The 17,841-nt window shown below is 31.0% G+C and overlaps 3 protein-coding genes across 5 annotated transcripts; 2 read left to right on the top strand and 1 right to left on the bottom strand.

Annotated features, from left to right (window-relative positions):
* Positions 1-1,997: 1,997 nt before the first annotated feature.
* On the top strand, positions 1,998-4,524 carry Thor (eukaryotic translation initiation factor 4E binding protein thor). Its single transcript, XM_076900865.1, has 3 exons — positions 1,998-2,540; positions 3,875-4,024; positions 4,225-4,524. The coding sequence occupies exons 1-3, from the start codon at positions 2,399-2,401 to the stop codon at positions 4,272-4,274; spliced, it is 342 nt and encodes a 113-aa protein (XP_076756980.1). The 5' UTR covers positions 1,998-2,398; the 3' UTR covers positions 4,275-4,524.
* A 186-nt stretch (positions 4,525-4,710) lies between these two features.
* On the bottom strand, positions 4,711-5,682 carry Sting (transmembrane protein sting). The gene has a single exon (XM_076901141.1). It carries the CDS (start codon positions 5,680-5,682, stop codon positions 4,711-4,713), a length of 972 nt encoding a protein of 323 aa, XP_076757256.1.
* An 878-nt stretch (positions 5,683-6,560) lies between these two features.
* Positions 6,561-12,523, top strand: LOC143426743 (macoilin-1). Of its 3 annotated transcripts, none has more exons than XM_076900367.1 (12): positions 6,561-6,791; positions 7,594-7,735; positions 7,825-7,951; positions 8,035-8,164; positions 8,390-8,456; positions 8,541-8,751; positions 8,949-9,207; positions 9,587-9,832; positions 10,096-10,254; positions 10,356-10,634; positions 10,740-10,933; positions 11,209-12,523. In XM_076900367.1, the coding sequence occupies exons 1-12, from the start codon at positions 6,712-6,714 to the stop codon at positions 11,469-11,471; spliced, it is 2,157 nt and encodes a 718-aa protein (XP_076756482.1). In that variant the 5' UTR covers positions 6,561-6,711; the 3' UTR covers positions 11,472-12,523. The 3 variants fall into 3 exon arrangements, with proteins under 3 accessions (XP_076756482.1, XP_076756480.1, XP_076756481.1); XM_076900365.1 differs by having other exon boundaries at positions 6,562-6,791; positions 10,078-10,254; XM_076900366.1 differs by having other exon boundaries at positions 6,563-6,791; positions 8,541-8,748; positions 10,078-10,254.
* The last annotated feature ends 5,318 nt before the right edge of the window (positions 12,524-17,841 follow it).

Raw genomic sequence — 17,841 nt, 5'->3', positions numbered from 1 at the left:
ATTGTGAGAACTTTTATACATCATTGCAAAGGAATAATGTATGGGGATTAAATAAGCAATTGTTCCAGTACATCTCATATAGCGTTCGCAATGGTTTTCGAAAGTTAGAGTAATTTCTTACAATTTTTAAATAGACTTCTACTTTCTATATCGACATTCAATGGTACTGTTTAAATAATTTAGAATTTCATTTGCTCGTACACATGCATATTTAGAAACTGCTCGAATTTCCGAAAACTATTCAATATTAAATTCTGTAAATAACGATTTCTTTTGACACGATGAATCATTGTGAGTTTTATTGTAATTATATATTATATACAAATAATAGTTATGATTGAAAATAATTTAACTCTTACAATCGACAGAATAAATGTGAATGTGATTCGCATACAGTCATTCGCATCGTTATTCTTTAATTATCTATTTATTTTAAAAGTATTCTCACATATGTTTATTTTATATTAAGTGAAAAGCATGTTGCTAAGGCTATAATAACGGTTTCTGACAATGTAATCTTCTAAACCGCCTACTCGAATTATCCAGAAATCATCGGGGTGGTACATTCATTTGAACGCAATTTATTTCAACTAAATGTGTATTAATGTACGTCTAATATAACAGATGACTGACACATGCCAACGTTGCGTGAACATATTTTATTTACAATTCTTTTCAATCAACCTTCATTATAGTATCAAATAGATTTGAAAAGAAATCACAAACGAAATGTTGCATTAACACACGAGAAATTGTGCGCTTTTTTCTTTAAAGGGACATGTAATGCGGTATTTAAACTGATGGAGTGAACTTCGGCAACAATCCGACTTCTCTATCAAATACATCTGTTTTGAGAAGAGAGTCGTTGATAATACATTTTTATTTGACTTCGTACAAGATGAGAAATGAAAACGAATGGTCGCAAACTAGTAATTCTTCTCGCTTAAAGAATAAACAATTATTCGCAACTGTTATAAACCATCTGCCACTAGCAAACGCCAACACGTTTACTAATTTACGCTTTCGAAATTGAGATTTATATATTAAGCGAATACATAAGTAAAAAGCATGTAATCGTGCCTCACATACAGTAACGGAAGTAGGGTAATATTTAAGAACTCTATGAAAAATAATATTACCGGTATATCATTTACTTTTATCCGTTTTTTTTCTTAAGCAGCTTTAATTTAATTATAACAAGATATTTTAATTTCAAGAATGAAATACGAATACATGGGTACGTGTATATAAATGAGATTATTATATCACATATGTTTCATATTGGTTGTGGTGAATTACAAATTATTAATTAATGCATAACAATAAAAAATGAAATTTTTCAATAACACATAATTTATTTCGTCTGTCGACAATGGTATTTAAGTGCAATTCCTGATTTTTCGTCAACAAATTGTTCCGTTTAAATATTTGTAAAAGTATATGCGTATTTTGATTTTTAATTGTACAATATTATACGATTTTTAAGACTGTAACACACACACTCGAGTGCGCGTAAGTTAAGTACTTAACACAGTTAAATATTTGAAAAAGTTTATACCAATTATGCGAAAGTTTGGAGAGTATATACATGGGGTGAAATAAAATCATGAAAATAGAATGTATATATTATATTGTAAACTTTTGTCCCGTATATTAATATATTCATCTGTTAAAATCAATTTTAACATATTTTATGTCTACAAAAAAAAAAAAATAAGTTTCTGTGACTAAACGTTACATCTAACGTCTATTTTTAATCACATCTGTACAACATTGTTACATGTAGAAATTTATAAAAAATTTCTTACATAAACGTAAGTATAACTAGTCATCGGTTTACAGAGATATTTAAATTGTATTGTAACAGCTGAATACTTAATTAGTATACTTGAATGTAGTACAATGATAACACGATAGTTCGCGCCAATGATTGGTAACGCTTTGGGCAGCATTTTAGAAGTGGGGAGAACTTGTGAACTTATATAAAACAATTATTTATCGCGTGGTACGACTTTGTGAATTGTCGTGCTCGGTTGTGGTTCGATTTTTTAGGTTACACGTATGTTACACATTGTTTATACGTAATCAAGATCATCGTGAACGTGCAACATCGTCCGAACCGCTGAATACAGTTAGCATGATATCAGTGTAATACTTGGACAAGTACAATTTTTCGTTTATTTTTGGTTTAACGATTGTGTGTTTATATTTCAGCTTTTAAGTTCGAGTACGCACAAGCCGCGGTTGTTTTTTTCCTGAATTACGCAGTAAAATTAATCTGCTCTGCTATCGGCGGCAACAGTGAACCATTTACAGATCATACATTTATGCCTCGTGTAAGCTAATCGTCTTTAACCGAAAATTCTCGTTATTTACAAAGAAACGAAAAAACTTAAATATGTCTGCATCACCAATTGCGAGGCAAGCTACCCAGAGTCAAAACATACCTTCGAAACGAATTGTTATCAATGATCCCAGCCAGTTACCCACCGATTATTCATCAACCCCTGGTGGAACGCTTTTTTCAACTACACCTGGAGGTCTGTGCCTTTCTTTCTTTCTCATTTTCCATTTGTTACATTATTACACATAGCTTTTCTCGAATATATATACATGTATATACATATAATCAAATTTCAGTATTATAGATAAATATATTTTTTAAGGGAAAAATAAATGAAGTGCATAGGAAAAACATTTTTTCCATCCGAGACATAATTTTCGACAAAATTAAATACGTATACGATTAATTAAGACACGATTTACCGAGTCAGACTATACACATTTGTACACATGCCTACCAGCTTTTCACGTGTACGCAATCTGTATATTATTTAAATTTTTATCTAGTTATTATGGAGAGTTTAGATTAGTACTTTAGAAAGGTGTAATAATAATTCGTCTACTGTGTTGTTAGTTTTTATGAAAAATTTCGTAAATATGTGAAGAAACGTGATACTAAAGATAAATTTTGTAATTAGACGAATTGAATATTGTATGCGCAGTAATGAAAGGGATGATAGCTCTAATAATCTTGTAACTGATGAACTAAATCTTTATTCATGGAAATTTTCTTAAATCTCATTAGACGTGAAAATTTCGTACATATATACAAATCAGGCACGTTGCGCATAAACGCTCGACTAATTGTATTTTAATTAAGTACATAATACATGTACTATTAAAAAATTAAACGGTAAATAACAAAATTCTATTCTACATTTTTGTTTTTTTTATGCTCAAGGAAATACCACCTACCGGTTTTCACCATCTTTTCAGCCGCACCCTGTGTAGTTTATTATATTTATAGATACCCATTCTGTACATACCTATACTTACATACATTACTAAACCGTATTACCTAAGATTTGTAAACAACATTTTTCGAATGCTCAGTGTAAACATATTTTTCGTTTGACAAAACAGAATCTGTTTTATAAAGCATATTGTACATTTATAATATTTTATTGATTTATAGCTAAGTAATATAACAATAACAATGTGTTTATTGATAGCTGTTTCATGAGTCATTCTATTTTTTTTATATTAAAAATTACAAAGAGATTGGTAAGAAGATTGATAAAACACTAATTATGCATTCCCAATAGTTTGTAAAATAAGATAAGTGTATAACTCTAAACAAATATTGGAAAAGATACAATTCTAATTAATGAATTAGATTACAAAGATATTGTTTAGAAAATATTTTCAAATCATTGAATTTTCATTAAAGAACTAGGTAAATGTGTAATACCACTTTGTAAATAGATTGAGAAATTAGGATCAGCTGATACAAATAAGTTATAATCTAGGCCGAAACAAGTAAATTAAACAGATAAATAATATAATACAATGTGTAAATAAAACTGCGCAGGTACTCGCATAGTTTATGATCGTGACTTTTTGATGAACTTACGAAATTCTCCCATATCACGGACACCACCAAGAAACATGCCGTCTATACCAGGAGAATTATTAAAAAATACAAACCCTGCGGTGCAAGTAAAAAATCAGATCAACAAAGGTTGGTATTTGCATCGTTAATTTTTCCCATAGCATAACTTATAAATTTACTTCATTTTTATTTGTACACTAAATATATAATAGTGGATGCAAAGTATAAAAGAGAATATTACAAAACATAAATACTGTTTATGCGATACTGTTTTCATGTGTAAATCTGGTCTGATTTTAATGTAATCCATTAATGTTAATATGTTACAGATACACCAGTAATTGAAGAATCTGCAGAGCAATTTGAGATGGATATGTAAGAAATTGTGATTATAATATGTTCACTTTGTGCCAGCTATTTTAATGAATAGTAATAACCAATACAACTGCAAAAGTATATTACCGATATATTATTTTTGTATAAGTATATACTATCAGTGGCCTTTATATATAAAATAGTAATAAGTGTTTATACAACTTCATTCAAAAAATATTAAACATAATCGATATTGTTATATTAATTCCATGGGAGTTGCTACTTTCTTTGACAATAAAAATGATTAGGAATTTTTGACAGCCTAAAATAATCATTTAAAACTTTCTATAAGACATAAAATTGAAATTAAATAGAGTAGAAGATATACATCTTTTATTATAAAAATGGTATACATTTCAGAGATTTAAATTCTTTACAAGTGTACAATGAGTACAATATGTTTTACACATATGTACAATGAGTACAGATAATTGCACACCTCAAGCATTATTCATAGAGTCCATCCTTTGAATTTCATCTAATCTGTCCAAAATAATTTTTGCGACATTTATTTTACTTCCATTACTGTCGTAATCATCATAATAAATTAGTTCGCATCGTCCAGCACATCCTGGATCATTATCTATCAATTCTTTCAGTGTCTCATAAAATTTTAATACAATATCTTTGCAATATTCTTTATAAATCTCTGTTTGCTTATAAGCGCATCTCGTAACTTCAAAGAAAGTTAACAAAGGTGTTGCTCCTTCTGCTACTACATATGTAGGTTTGCAGTTTACTCTGTCACCATTCGGATAAATTTTGTACACACTATTATGATACATTCGCCCTTTAACTCCTGCTCGATTACGTATTTCCTTTTCTAAATTCATCGCACTTTCCATCCAACCGCACGAGATCTCTTTGAGGTCAGGTGGCATGTATGACGACGAAGGAATTAAAATAAACAGCTTGTACGTAGCTATCTTTATGGTTTGTATGTCTTCCATGTTTTCTATTTTCTCAACTAATCCTTTGTTGAGAGATTCTGTCGGAGGCACTATAAGTTTCAGGTATCCATTGTAAAAGTTATGTGCCATACCTGTGCCATAATCTAAGCCTTGAAGTGAATTAATGTCAAGTCTTTTCTTTCCTTTATATAGTAAAATGTTCAACAGGTTTTCTATACTTTCTCTACAGTATTCTAATAATATCAATGAGATCGAACAAACCAATATGTTGTGCGGCTGTATATAATTATAAACATAGTGATGGTAAATGACGATTAATATAGAAATCATCATCACAGTAAGACTCAGTATCAACATATTTGTATTTACAAATTGTACTAGAGTCTTGGTATTTTTATTACAGACGTATATATTTACTAAAATATGCAATGTTACGGATAATACAAAATAATAAGACGTAGGGACAACTAAATTTAAAAAAACTTCGTTGATAAACTCCATGTATACTCCTGCTGTCAAGATTGACAATATGTTTAGAAATAACAATTTGTTAGAAATAACCTAACTTTTAGCTTTGAGAAATTTGTATCAAAAGTGCTATCAGAAGTCACTGTATGTTGGTGCGTTAACGTGTTTCGCGTAAATTTGTATACAGTATATGATTGTACGTACGCTTAACAAGGATCTATTATAAAAATATTTTACAAAAACGTACAATATTCTACAAAATACAAAATACGTGGATACGAACGTACATTGAAACTTTCAAGTGAGACATGTGTATCGATAACAATTCATATAGTGTAATAAAAACTTAATAAACAATAGATAATCAATAATCTACTAAATTAAAAACAATAAAAAGGCTTTCTCATCACTTGTTCAAGATATTAAACGTTTAAAAAAGACGTAAAAATTTATCGAGTCCCAGTAAAATGGGAAAAGGAAATATACATGATAAAATTTCTAAAAATGGTGTCGCATAAACCAAAAAACGAAGAATGAGATACGTTAAAGGATAAAGAGAAGAGAAATTTGCAGAGATAAATAAAAATGGGAAAGATAAGGATAGTTGATGTATCGGTAGATCAGAGCGCCATTAACGTGCACGAGTGAGACAAGTCAATTGACTTATGGTAGAATCGAAAACGTACACGATCGATAAAGCCTATAATTTGGGGAACGTTCCCCGGAAATATTATCAGAGAGCATATCAGAAGTATTTATCGTCCGCGGATCGTGAAACGGACGTTCAGACGTTATTTCTGCGTGTATTTTCGGATAAATATTCCAGCAGGTGATTTTTGTTGCTGATTAGCGCCATGTCCCACAATGGACCAATCAGCTGCTTGGTAAACCGCCGTAAAACCTCGAATCTGTCTGCAGACGAATGACAACAAAAGAGACTGATAGAAGTCGCGCGCGAGACAGTGGATTTTTTCACGACCCCGCAGAGGATTTGCGGTTTTTTCCGTTCTGTTGCCCGCCGCGAATAACGTCGCCTTGGTCGTGGTGAAAGTGTCGAGGAATATGAAGAGAAGAAATGTCGAGTGCGGTAAGCTTCGGAGGCCCTTGAAACGCAACAAGCTCACCGAGGGGATCTACGGAAGGTAAATTTTCCGCCGCCATATGTCTTCCCGTTCGAACGGCTAATTTTAAAAATAACCAAAAATTTGACGGACCGTCCCTTTGCTCGGCTCTTAAATACGTCAGCCGAGCACTATTACATCTCTCGTTCCCTCGAGTGTTTAAGGTCACTGCGATGCGTAGTGTCAGTACGTGATCATCAGCCGCTTTCCAGAAGCTGCGTGATATAACTTGACATTTGCCCAAAACCTTGACCATGTGTACCTGTTTTCGTCAAAAACATTCGTTTCATCTTCGCATTTTACAATTGTTTTCACCGCTCGTATTACACCTCGTCGCCTTACGTGCAATCTGGCTTAACTACTGTCCGCAGCTATTGCTAAAATATGTTCAAAGTTAGCCAGACTTTCGTTTATTCATCCCCTTTTTTCTCTAACCGTTGGTTTACGTTACGCTATATTGGTATAATTATGTAACTAAGATTTTATACGACTCGGGTTTATTCCTATATTCTTTATCGTTATTTGTTTTTTACTCGATATCGTATGCTTTTGCTTCTTTCGAATTGTTTCGTTTTGGAAGAATTTCATTGCGACCATCTTTACGGGCTTTTTCATAGCCGAAGGTGTTAAAAGTAACGTGTATGTATGGGATACAGGAAATTTTACACAACAATTTTATTGTGTATATATTATGGAGGATGTCTCGTAGGATTCCGTACAAATTGTACTCGACTAATAATATTTACACAGAAACTTACGAAACATCCTATAATAGTTGTATTATTAAGGAAAAATAGTGAAATAATATAATCTTTTATTTCAGTACTTTACTTTATCTAAAATTTCTTCTACTATGGGCCATGGTAATTTTGGCAGACTTTATTTTAGAATTCCGTTTTGAATTTTTGTGGCCATTTTGGCTGCTCCTCAGAAGTGTTTACGATTCTTTTAAATATCAAGGCTTGGTAAGTAATGTATGTTTTATAAAATGTACGTACGTTTACACGATAAATTGTATTTGATTTTAAGATAATGTTTACCGTTACATTTGCAGGCCTTCTCTGTATTTTTTATCTGTATTGCTCTTACATCAGATATGATTTGTTTCTTTTTCATACCAGTACATTGGTTGTTTTTTGCTGCCAGCACTTATGTTTGGGTACAATATGTTTGGCACACAGGTAAATACAAACATTTCAAATTGGATTGTGTAAATAAATCATAACTACGAAGATAATGTAAATACGTTGTTTATTTGGAACAGATAAAGGTGTGTGCCTACCAACTGTGATGCTATGGTTACTATTTCTATACATAGAAGCAGCAGTTCGATTAAGAGATTTACGACATATGCCATTTCATTTGGATCTCTGTCGACCATTTGCAGCGCATTGGTACATATACTCCTTTTTTCATTTATATATCGACTATTGGTATTAGGCACTATCAAGAAAATGACTTGGATCCGTTGCTCTATTCTTACTAATTGGCATTAATTGGCATTAATAATAGAGATATAATAAATACAGAGTATTTTCAAAGTGATTGTAATTTACACTTCATCGTAGGGTGAAATAAGAATAACAGTAAAGCTGATTAAAAATATTATTTTCTTTCAGCATTGGTTATCCTGTAGTTACGTTAGGTTTTGGATTTAAAAGTTATATTGGTTATAGAATGAGACAGGTAAATGTGCAGTAAAGTATATTAATTTAAAGACCAACATTTTACAGTCTTTATATACATTGGATTTGTTTTCTTTTTCAACAGAGAAAGCAGAAAGATGTAGCAAAAGAAAACGAATTCTATCTACAACTATTGCAGCAAGCACTGCCTCTAGAGCAACAAACATCCACTACGATGCAACCGATACAAGTTCAATCACAAACGCATATTACTACTTCGATAGAACAGCACGTTAAATCGCAAAATAATAAATTAAATTCACAGTGCAATCCGAGTCCTGAAAAAAGTAGAGGTAGTTTGTATTTATTTACAACTTTGAATCTTTTGCTCATTTGCTGCAACAGTGACGCAACGAATTTGATCATATAAATAGATTTGAATTAATGTAAAATATTTATAAACAACATATATTTTTATTCAGCCGCTACTCTGTATGTACGGTATTGAAAGTAAGAGTAAGAATATTATATAACTAAGTTAATTACATTACAGGAAATAGTAATAATTCTGTGGAATCAGGTGTACAAAATGGTAATTTACATATAGGTACACAAATTACATCTCAAAATCAGAATATAACAACAAAAAATAATCACAGAAAGTCCTTGGATAAAGGTGAGAAGCAAGAAGAACAGCATAATAAACATAATGTAACGAGTGTATCACAATCTGATAAAAATGACAAACGGTTTATACATACAAATGGAAATACTGTTAATCACAGTGATATGCAATTCATTGAAAGAGTTGGGTGAGTAATGTATGTATGTATCGAAACTGGGCAAATTATATAATTTTTTATTACAATTATACAAGGAATATATTAAAAAATATGTGTGTACAAGTGCTTATTATACTATTCAAGTTATGATAAGAAGTATTTATTACTTTCATATCTTTTTCAATCATTTTTCTTATTACATTTATCTTAACATTAAATTATAGTTAAAATACTTTATTTTTAAAAGTATAGTATGCAGTATATACACATACATATAAATATTGTACTACTTCGTATTTACTAAATTTGTTAAGTAAAAACACTGGTCTGAAAATAGTGGATTTTCCTGATACGCCCACAATATATAATGTAATAACAGATTTTCTAATATTTTAAATGCATATTACAGATCTGTAAATGATTTTGATGCAAACGAAGTAGAGAAAGATAAATTTATTAAAAGTGGAAACTGTGGCCATACTACACTAAAGTCACAGACAAATGGTACGTTAACAGGAAAATGGAATAATATAAAAGAAAATCGTGAATCGTCATCTACAGTTAATACTCAGCGTGAGCGAAAAACACGTCAAATTAAAGCAACAGTAGATAACATAGCTGAACAACAGAAACAGCAAGATGAATATTGTCAAAGGTACAATATTTACGTTATTCGAAGAAGTAACAAAAAAGTGTTATATTCTGTCTAATACATGTTTGGTGTTTTTCTATTTCTTCATACTTACACGAAATTGAGAATCGATACTATGTATATTTGTATTCTTCTAATTCTTTAGTTTTAAAATGTACGTATATACTTGTAAGTTTTGTCAGATCGAAAGATACGCATTTTTATATTGTTGAGTTTTACTTTAGTGTAATATAATATCGTTTAAATAGGTTACTGATGTGTCGCAGGCTCGAAGCTGATGTAAAGCGCCTGAAGTCAGATCTGCAATCCAGTCGACAATTGGAACAAGAACTTCGTTCTCAGATAAATACTCTACAAAGTGGAGAGCGTCAAGCCAAGGGTGATATACAACAACTTCAATACGATAACGATCAGTTGCAAACTAAGTATGTAAAACAGTGTTATCTTTAAATTGTTAGATTATTTTATAATCCATGCAGTTTACTTTTTTATCTTCTATCTGAGATTTTGTTTTTATTGCGAATAGATTGCATGGATTAGTAACAGCACGTCAATTAGATAAGCAAACAATGTCTTCGTTGGAAAAACGAATCGCAGAAGAACGGAAGCAACGTACAGCTTGCGAGGCATCGTTGATTTCTGAAAGGCGAGCACGACGAGCCGCAGAAGAGGCACGATCTGCGATCCCGCCTCCTCCTCCGCCGCTTATTAGACAAGAATGTACAGATACTTGTAAAAGTCGTAGGACGCAAATGGAACAAGATCTCAAGAGTTTGCGGCGAGAACTTAAAACGAAAGATGAAAGGTAAAATTAGAACATTGAAGTAGGAATGATAAGTTTTGCGCCAATACGATTTTTTGTAACTGTTTTATAATGTAAATTTTACAACACACTAACTGCTTCATTCAGGTACAACGCATTAGAAAAAGATATAACACGTTGTAAGGAGAACCACAAAGAATCGGAAATTCTACTCGGTGCACTAAATGCGTTACAAGATAAAACTGCGCATTTAGAAGATAGTTTAAGTGCGGAGACGCGTATAAAACTTGATTTATTTTCTGCACTTGGTGAAGCCAAGCGGCAATTAGAAATCAGAGAAAGTAAGTAAAGTTCCTATATTTTATAATTAACATTTGACACTTTTGATAATTATCTGAATATATTTTCAACCCACTAGATATGTATGTATATATAGTATGTATATATATTTAAATCTATATATTTAGGCATTTCTTGAAAAGAAGATAACATATTTTGAAAATAATTGAGTATACTGAATGTTCTTAGTACTTGGTTGCATATTCGACATTTAAATGAAATCATTAACGTGAAAGAATACAGTATGCTATATATTGTATATTTTGTGTTGAATCAGGTTTAATTAGATCACAAGAAAAGGAAATTGAAATGCTAAAAGCAAAAATAGCCCAAGATTTAGCTGTGATGCCACAAGATACGTTTGGACCTGCGCCAACCTGCGCGACATCTAAGCTTCGATTAAATAACGAAGTGCGAGTTGCAGGTACAAAAATACGTTCAAATGAAAGTCCTTGTCCAGGGTGTACAGTGTCAAATTTGGATCCAAATGCGACAGCGTATACACCCAAGAATTCCCTGATAGCGTCTACCGAAGCTTAAAACAGCTAGGATCCTTTTTTCCTGGCCGTAACAAACGGCTTCACAAAAATTGGGTATATATTTTATAAGCATGTTTCAGTCTGTTTCTCAGTGGAAGTTTAAGCAAAAATTTACGTTTGTTGATATATTTATTTCATTAAGATCAAAGTTTTACGGTTAAAATACTTAGAATTAACCAAAGCATCACATCCTTTTAAGACTTATGCTGCCCTCCATAGTTCAATTGTCCTAAAATGTTGAACATACGAGAAAAATATACAGTATAAACTAATGAAATTATTCGTAAAACAATCAGAACAAGGAAAATAAATTGCTTCTACGAGTCTTACGCGTGAAGTTGAAAATATTTTAAAATATCTTAAAAGATGGAAAATTAATTAATTAGGACACTTTAGCTAAGGAGGATAGTATAGAGTATTTGTGTAAACACTTGCTTGAAAACGTGGCTCGTGCGTGCTATAAATTCGTAGCAGACTATATATCTTTCGTGATGTCTTCCATGGGAGGCTTCTAGAAACATGTTTTATATTGTACTTGTCACCTGAAGTAATACAACGTTATTAACTACTTATGACCATGGGACGTGACTAATGGTAAATTAAAAAATATTTAAAAATTAGTTGCGTTCTGTTTTAAAGTGCTGTAGGGGTTGATTTAACAGGTGTTTTCATTACTTTCCTTTTTTGGTGCTTGCATTAAACTTATTGAGAGGAATTCAGATAGTTATTAAATTTTCAATTAAATTTAGTATTCCTATTTGATGAAATTAGTTGTTGTTGTCTAACTGAGCTTGCATATTTTATTAATTTCTTATGGCACTCTAATTATACATCAATTCTTACATACAATCTTTTGCGAATAAGAAAAAGTATAAGACACTATAAATGGTCCATGAACAAGTAGCGCTGTATCCTTTTGTTTTTGTTAGAAAGATCTAATGAATATTTAATCTGTACTTCCTCCTACAGCATACGCCTAAATCTGACGACTTGTTATAGAGAGAAATCTTACTCAAGTCGTAATCCGAAGCTAGTCCAGCATACAAAACTGTATTTAATGTCTTTGGCGAATGAGGCCATTTTAAGTCATGTGATCATCCAAAACCAGCCATTAATATACATTGAAAAACCTGCCGTTTGTCATTCGAAAAGGATTGATATAAAAGTCGAAAATACGCCAAATTCATATTCAAATGGTAATTAATGCATCGATGCTCCCTAATTTTCTCTAAGATTCTTTTTTCTATTTTTTCAACGTCTATAACTTTTTAATTTAGTAGTACAGTTTGTGTATTGGCTTTCGAACGGTACGAAACAAGTGTTGATGCTTGGTAATAGCTTTTTGAAACATGTACAGTGTCTTTTATGTGATAAATAGAAATTTTGTAAAGAAGGAAAAAACAATTTAAGTTAGATATATTGTACAATTGATAATACGAGAAGATAGGGCTTTTATCTTAAAGATTTCTGATTCATTCAGTGACTTAAATATATATATATATTTAAGATATAGTTGAATAATTTTTATCAATTGAAGTTCTTGATTATTTTTTGATAGCCACATTAATACTTGACTTGTACAATGTCTTATTAACCAGTCTGGATGGAAAGAAGGGAAAGCTTATCCGCGAACGTCTTCCTTTCATACGTTTGACGAACACATTGAATATAATACATGTTCCTTTTAAAATACAGTAAGGTTTTGCTAATATCATTCAGTGATAATATAATTTAGTAAAGGTTGATCATTTCCTAAAGGAAACACAATGTATGATACACGCATGATGCATTATTTCTTGTATTAATTTTATATTACCTTTTGTATATTTCATTTCTAGATTTAATGTTTAAAAGCATTGAATTCATCTTTTTTTTATAATTTTTAGAGTTAATGTACATTTAATATCGAAGAGCGTGAGAACAGCAATTACAATTTATTTTGTTGTTCATTGATATAATATCATCAGATTATACATTATTATAAAGTGTTCCTTTTGAGATATGGCAAATTAATCTTTTGTTCAAAATGAAAAACAATTAAAGAGGATGTTTCAGAGCAAAAATGGCATTTCGCGTAAAAGATCTTAATGATTTTTATGTATGCTTTTAATCCGCAAGAAAGCCAGTACCTACTTGCTTCAATGAACAATTAACGACTGGTTGAAATCATAAAAGTCATTCTTCCATGATTGTATATATAAAGCACTGTCATGACAATTTATTAATAGCATAGTGGATCATGACCAACTAGTCAAATGGAATTCTATAAGCACAAATATTTATTAGATATCTAATATGCCCTCGTATGAAAAAAAAGAAGCAATAAGAATTACCATGTTTAGTTTCATTTGTTACATCATAAAAGTTAATCAATACTTTCGTTAAATTTATGTTCGCTAATTAGTTTCATGTCTTTTGGATGATCCACGTACTGAGCGTAACTGCAGAACGTTAATGCACAATGCATATTCTACTAGGACTTTTCAATTTACACGATAATTGTATTACGAAACGCAACTACTTAATTTAGATGTTTTGTATGTAAATTATGTTGAAAGAGTTACAAAACTTCCGATTCAACGTTTATTTAAGAAGTTGCTTTTTTATGCAAGTTGCAAAAGAAATTAATTTTTGCTTCGAAGATGAAATTGAAAGCATATCAATACAAAAGTCGTGTAACTGGAAAAAAATCATTATTTCTTTTTTTCTTTTTTTTACTTTTCCTATAATAAACTATGCTGATTTTTTCTGTTTTTAAATTTGCATAAAGATTTTTTTTATATTTAATAATTCACTGATGTTGACAATTAAACCATTGAAGAATAATATATGCTCATTTTAATGTGCTGCTGCATTTCGATATTAGATTTGCGAAGGAAAAATAATTAAGCTGTTTAATTGTTCAAACGCGCGAGAAATTCATCGTCTCCCCTCATTGATTACCATCTGACTGGTATGGAAATTAGTTTAATGATTAAGATTAATTTCTTTTTAGTTAAGATCGATTGGACTTGTGTCTGTGTCAACTTGTATCATTATGTCCATAAGCCCTTATAATGTAATGAAAAAATGTAAATAATTACTTAAAATAGACTAAACGTAAAAGGAAGAGTTATTAAAATTGTTTGGGCACTTGCGTAGCATAGTCAAAGTGTTATATAAAGGTTGTTAGTTTAATTTATTTTAAATGGAAACGCTCTTTTAACTCATTTATGATGTGACTTTTTTCAATTTTAATCGATTTTCTGATAAAACGTTTTGCACTCTGGTAAAAGTTATTTGTACAAATTTTTACCAATTAAAATTTTCAAATAGACATGAAACTGAGAAGAATAGATTACATAAATCTGATCACTTTAGTTAGACAAGATGGAAGGAAGTAAAAGTTAAAAATGTATACCACAAAATTTAACCATGACTTTGAACTTTAAGATCAACGTTGCGGTATGTTTTTTTAAATTCCAGATAAATTTAAATCGTGGTAAAGTGTATCTGTTCCTCTAGTACCATCCTCACGATGGGCAATGAACAAATTTTCATCGATCTCGAAGTATGATTCATGGTACAAGAATTTTTTGAAATTCTTTAGAGTGAAACAAAATCAGTATTACAACAAGAAACTTGATAGACTGGAAGTAGTATCATCATTTCATGTCGGATAACGTGTAATAATTTATAAACGATGATTCATTTGGAATAAAGCATCATTCAATTTGTACAGACATACATTTTCTGGAATCATCTAATGCGCATCGAACTCTACTGATTAGTTTATTTTATTCAGCATGCATATACAGTGCGCATTAAGTGTAAATGCAACGTAGAGAAAAATTGCCGCAGAACATAAATGAGTTAATCCAATGAGAAAAGTGTAGAACGTTTGTATGAGAAATGGAAATATCGATTAAAAGTACGAGCGCATTTTCTTCAAAATATCGCATTATCCAAGTGCACGTTAAGTACCTGATCAGGGAGCGTCATCATAGTTGCGGCTAATATACTTATCAATGGATTTAATTCCATTCTAAGGCTGGTTTCACGAACGAGTATACTCTTGCTAATTTAATTCATTCGTATCGTTTATATTGAGTTAATGTGATATACGTTATAGGCACACACGCACATGTCTTTGCATATGTACACTCCCATCTCATTATTGTTTATGTTCGCTTAATTTTCATAGCATACACACATGTACGTTTAATTATTTTTCGAAGAAGATAACTTGGGATTAGTCGTTTATATTTCAACGTGTAACATGTAAACTTTAGTGGAGGAAAAGGCGTTTTTCTATACGCGACCCCGGCGTGGCTGCATAATAGTTATGTTGCACAGTTTGCGAGGCGCCGTGTGTTTCATATCATTTTGTATTAAACGATCGTTAATTGTTGGAATTGTACGAGAAAGGATATTTTAATGACAATAATGATTATTGCTTTTTGTTATGAGAGTGCTTCGGATGAAGGATAAAAGTATAACGAATTTGTTACGTATATTAAAAGAAATGGTCGGTTGAAGAAAATATTTTTTCAAGCCGTAACAAATATTCCGACACGGAATGAATCTATATGATAATTTTATTCGTTAAAAAAAAAAGAAAACGTTCAAGTTAAATTTATGTATATGGTATAGAGTGTTGATAGTTGTGCTACGGATTCAGTGAATGCGTATCCTGAAAAACTATTATTCGCTTTTGTATGTTAATTTTAAATAATCATCGGATACATTCTGCCACATTCTCGACCATCGAACTTAGCCATTTTCTAGCATTCAAATATTCAAATGTTCCGATTTGAACGCCGAGCGTATTCGCGCGGATTCAACGGAGTTACAGTACGCATGCGCACCCCCAACAAATCATCTGTTTACTTGTCACGTGTGTATACGCATAAATGACAGTTCGTCAGGACATGTGTTCATTGAGAGCTAGTAGTCGTATGTTTTGTACCATTCTTTCGAGTTAATATATCATAAAACGAATTTTTTTATTATATACATTATTAATGCACATGATAATTTTTGTCAATACTTGTGTACATTCGTAAATAAAAAAAGAAAAACAAAGTGATCTGTACATGACGATGAAATGATGGTTAAACGAGACGAAGGTATATTTTGACAACTATATCCTAAGATATCAATGTTGCTGTGTATATACATATATATATATATATCTTTTTCATGAAATTAACAGCAAATGATAACACGAGTAAATGATTATTATGTTAATATAACTTAAATATACGTATTTTTATAACCAAAGTTCAGGAAAATCAAATTGTTTCTATCTGGACGTTTCTCGGTACGTTGAAATATATGTAACTAAATTTCCATTACACGATCTGTGTTTGAAGCTTTCTTAATGAGAATGTTATAAGAAAACTATTCGATTTGTCATGCTTATGAGATTTTGTACAATTTTTAAAACATGCCAATACACAAGTCGAAGTATGTGTATAACGATTGTACAACATTATATTAACAATTCTATTTACCGCTAGGAATATACGTTTGGTTTATTTAGTTAAAAGAGTATAATTTATCTTCTTATTACTTTCTCTCGCGTTCGAAATAACTTTGTAAGAATTAATTGCGTTCCTTCTTAAAAGTTAATTATCTTATTCGCTTATCCTAGTTTTTTCTACTCTTAGAGTTAAGATAATTTTGCAAATTGATAGTATATACTTTCTTAACGAAAGTTACATTTTTGATCTCGCAATGTGATGACAATGCACGCAAATGCCCTTTCTTTCTTGTGTGTTCGTATAAAAAAGAAGAAAAGAGAATGATATCTAATTTTCGATGTTCTTCCTTCTCCCATTCAACTGTTTAAATCGTTTCGGTTCAAACAGAACACGCAGCATCATTGAAATTTGTCTAATGTGTATGAATGTGCGTAGTTCGTCAAAAATCCTACAGAATGGAACATTTTTATAATTTATTTAAGCAAGCCTTGCAAAGAATGTCTCATTCGACTTTTTGTCTTTTCACATGAAAAATATTTAAATGTAAATAAGGGAAATGTGTCGTCCAACAAGTGAGAATCTTTGGAGGTGAAACTTTTGCATAACTTCTATATAATAATTGCATTCTTACACCATACAAGTACATGTAGTTGTTTTTTTTCTGATCTTGAAGATAGATTTTTGTACATCATCTTTGTCAGCGGCTCAATTAATGTATAGTTTTCGTTCTTTTTCTTTTATTGGAAAGGATGCACACATAACATGATGAAAATATCGTTCTCCACAAACATTGCTATAAAAAGGTGACAAGATCATATTCTTCGATTGAAATACTCTGTCATAGTTTTTACTATTTAGATCATCTTTAAAGCAAACTGATAGTTTAAAATGTCCCGTGAAACTTAT

The sequence above is a fragment of the Xylocopa sonorina genome, chromosome 9, assembly GCF_050948175.1.
Source record: "Xylocopa sonorina isolate GNS202 chromosome 9, iyXylSono1_principal, whole genome shotgun sequence".
Taxonomy (NCBI): domain Eukaryota; kingdom Metazoa; phylum Arthropoda; class Insecta; order Hymenoptera; family Apidae; genus Xylocopa; species Xylocopa sonorina.
Note: the sequence above shows the minus strand (reverse complement) of the source record. Positions and strands in the feature narration are given on the sequence as shown.

Excerpts from the sequence above, each read along its gene's own strand:
- Thor (XM_076900865.1), top strand. The coding sequence starts at position 2,399 with ATGTCTGCATCACCAATTGCGAGGCAAGCTACCCAGAGTCAAAACATA. Across the intron at positions 2,541-3,874 it reads TTTTTCAACTACACCTGGAG|GTACTCGCATAGTTTATGAT; the intron begins GTCTGTGCCTTT and ends AAAACTGCGCAG. Across the intron at positions 4,025-4,224 it reads AAAAAATCAGATCAACAAAG|ATACACCAGTAATTGAAGAA; the intron begins GTTGGTATTTGC and ends AATATGTTACAG.
- Sting (XM_076901141.1), bottom strand. The coding sequence starts at position 5,682 with ATGGAGTTTATCAACGAAGTTTTTTTAAATTTAGTTGTCCCTACGTCT.
- LOC143426743 (XM_076900365.1), top strand. The coding sequence starts at position 6,712 with ATGAAGAGAAGAAATGTCGAGTGCGGTAAGCTTCGGAGGCCCTTGAAA. Across the intron at positions 6,792-7,593 it reads ACCGAGGGGATCTACGGAAG|TACTTTACTTTATCTAAAAT; the intron begins GTAAATTTTCCG and ends CTTTTATTTCAG. Across the intron at positions 8,165-8,389 it reads CGACCATTTGCAGCGCATTG|CATTGGTTATCCTGTAGTTA; the intron begins GTACATATACTC and ends ATTTTCTTTCAG.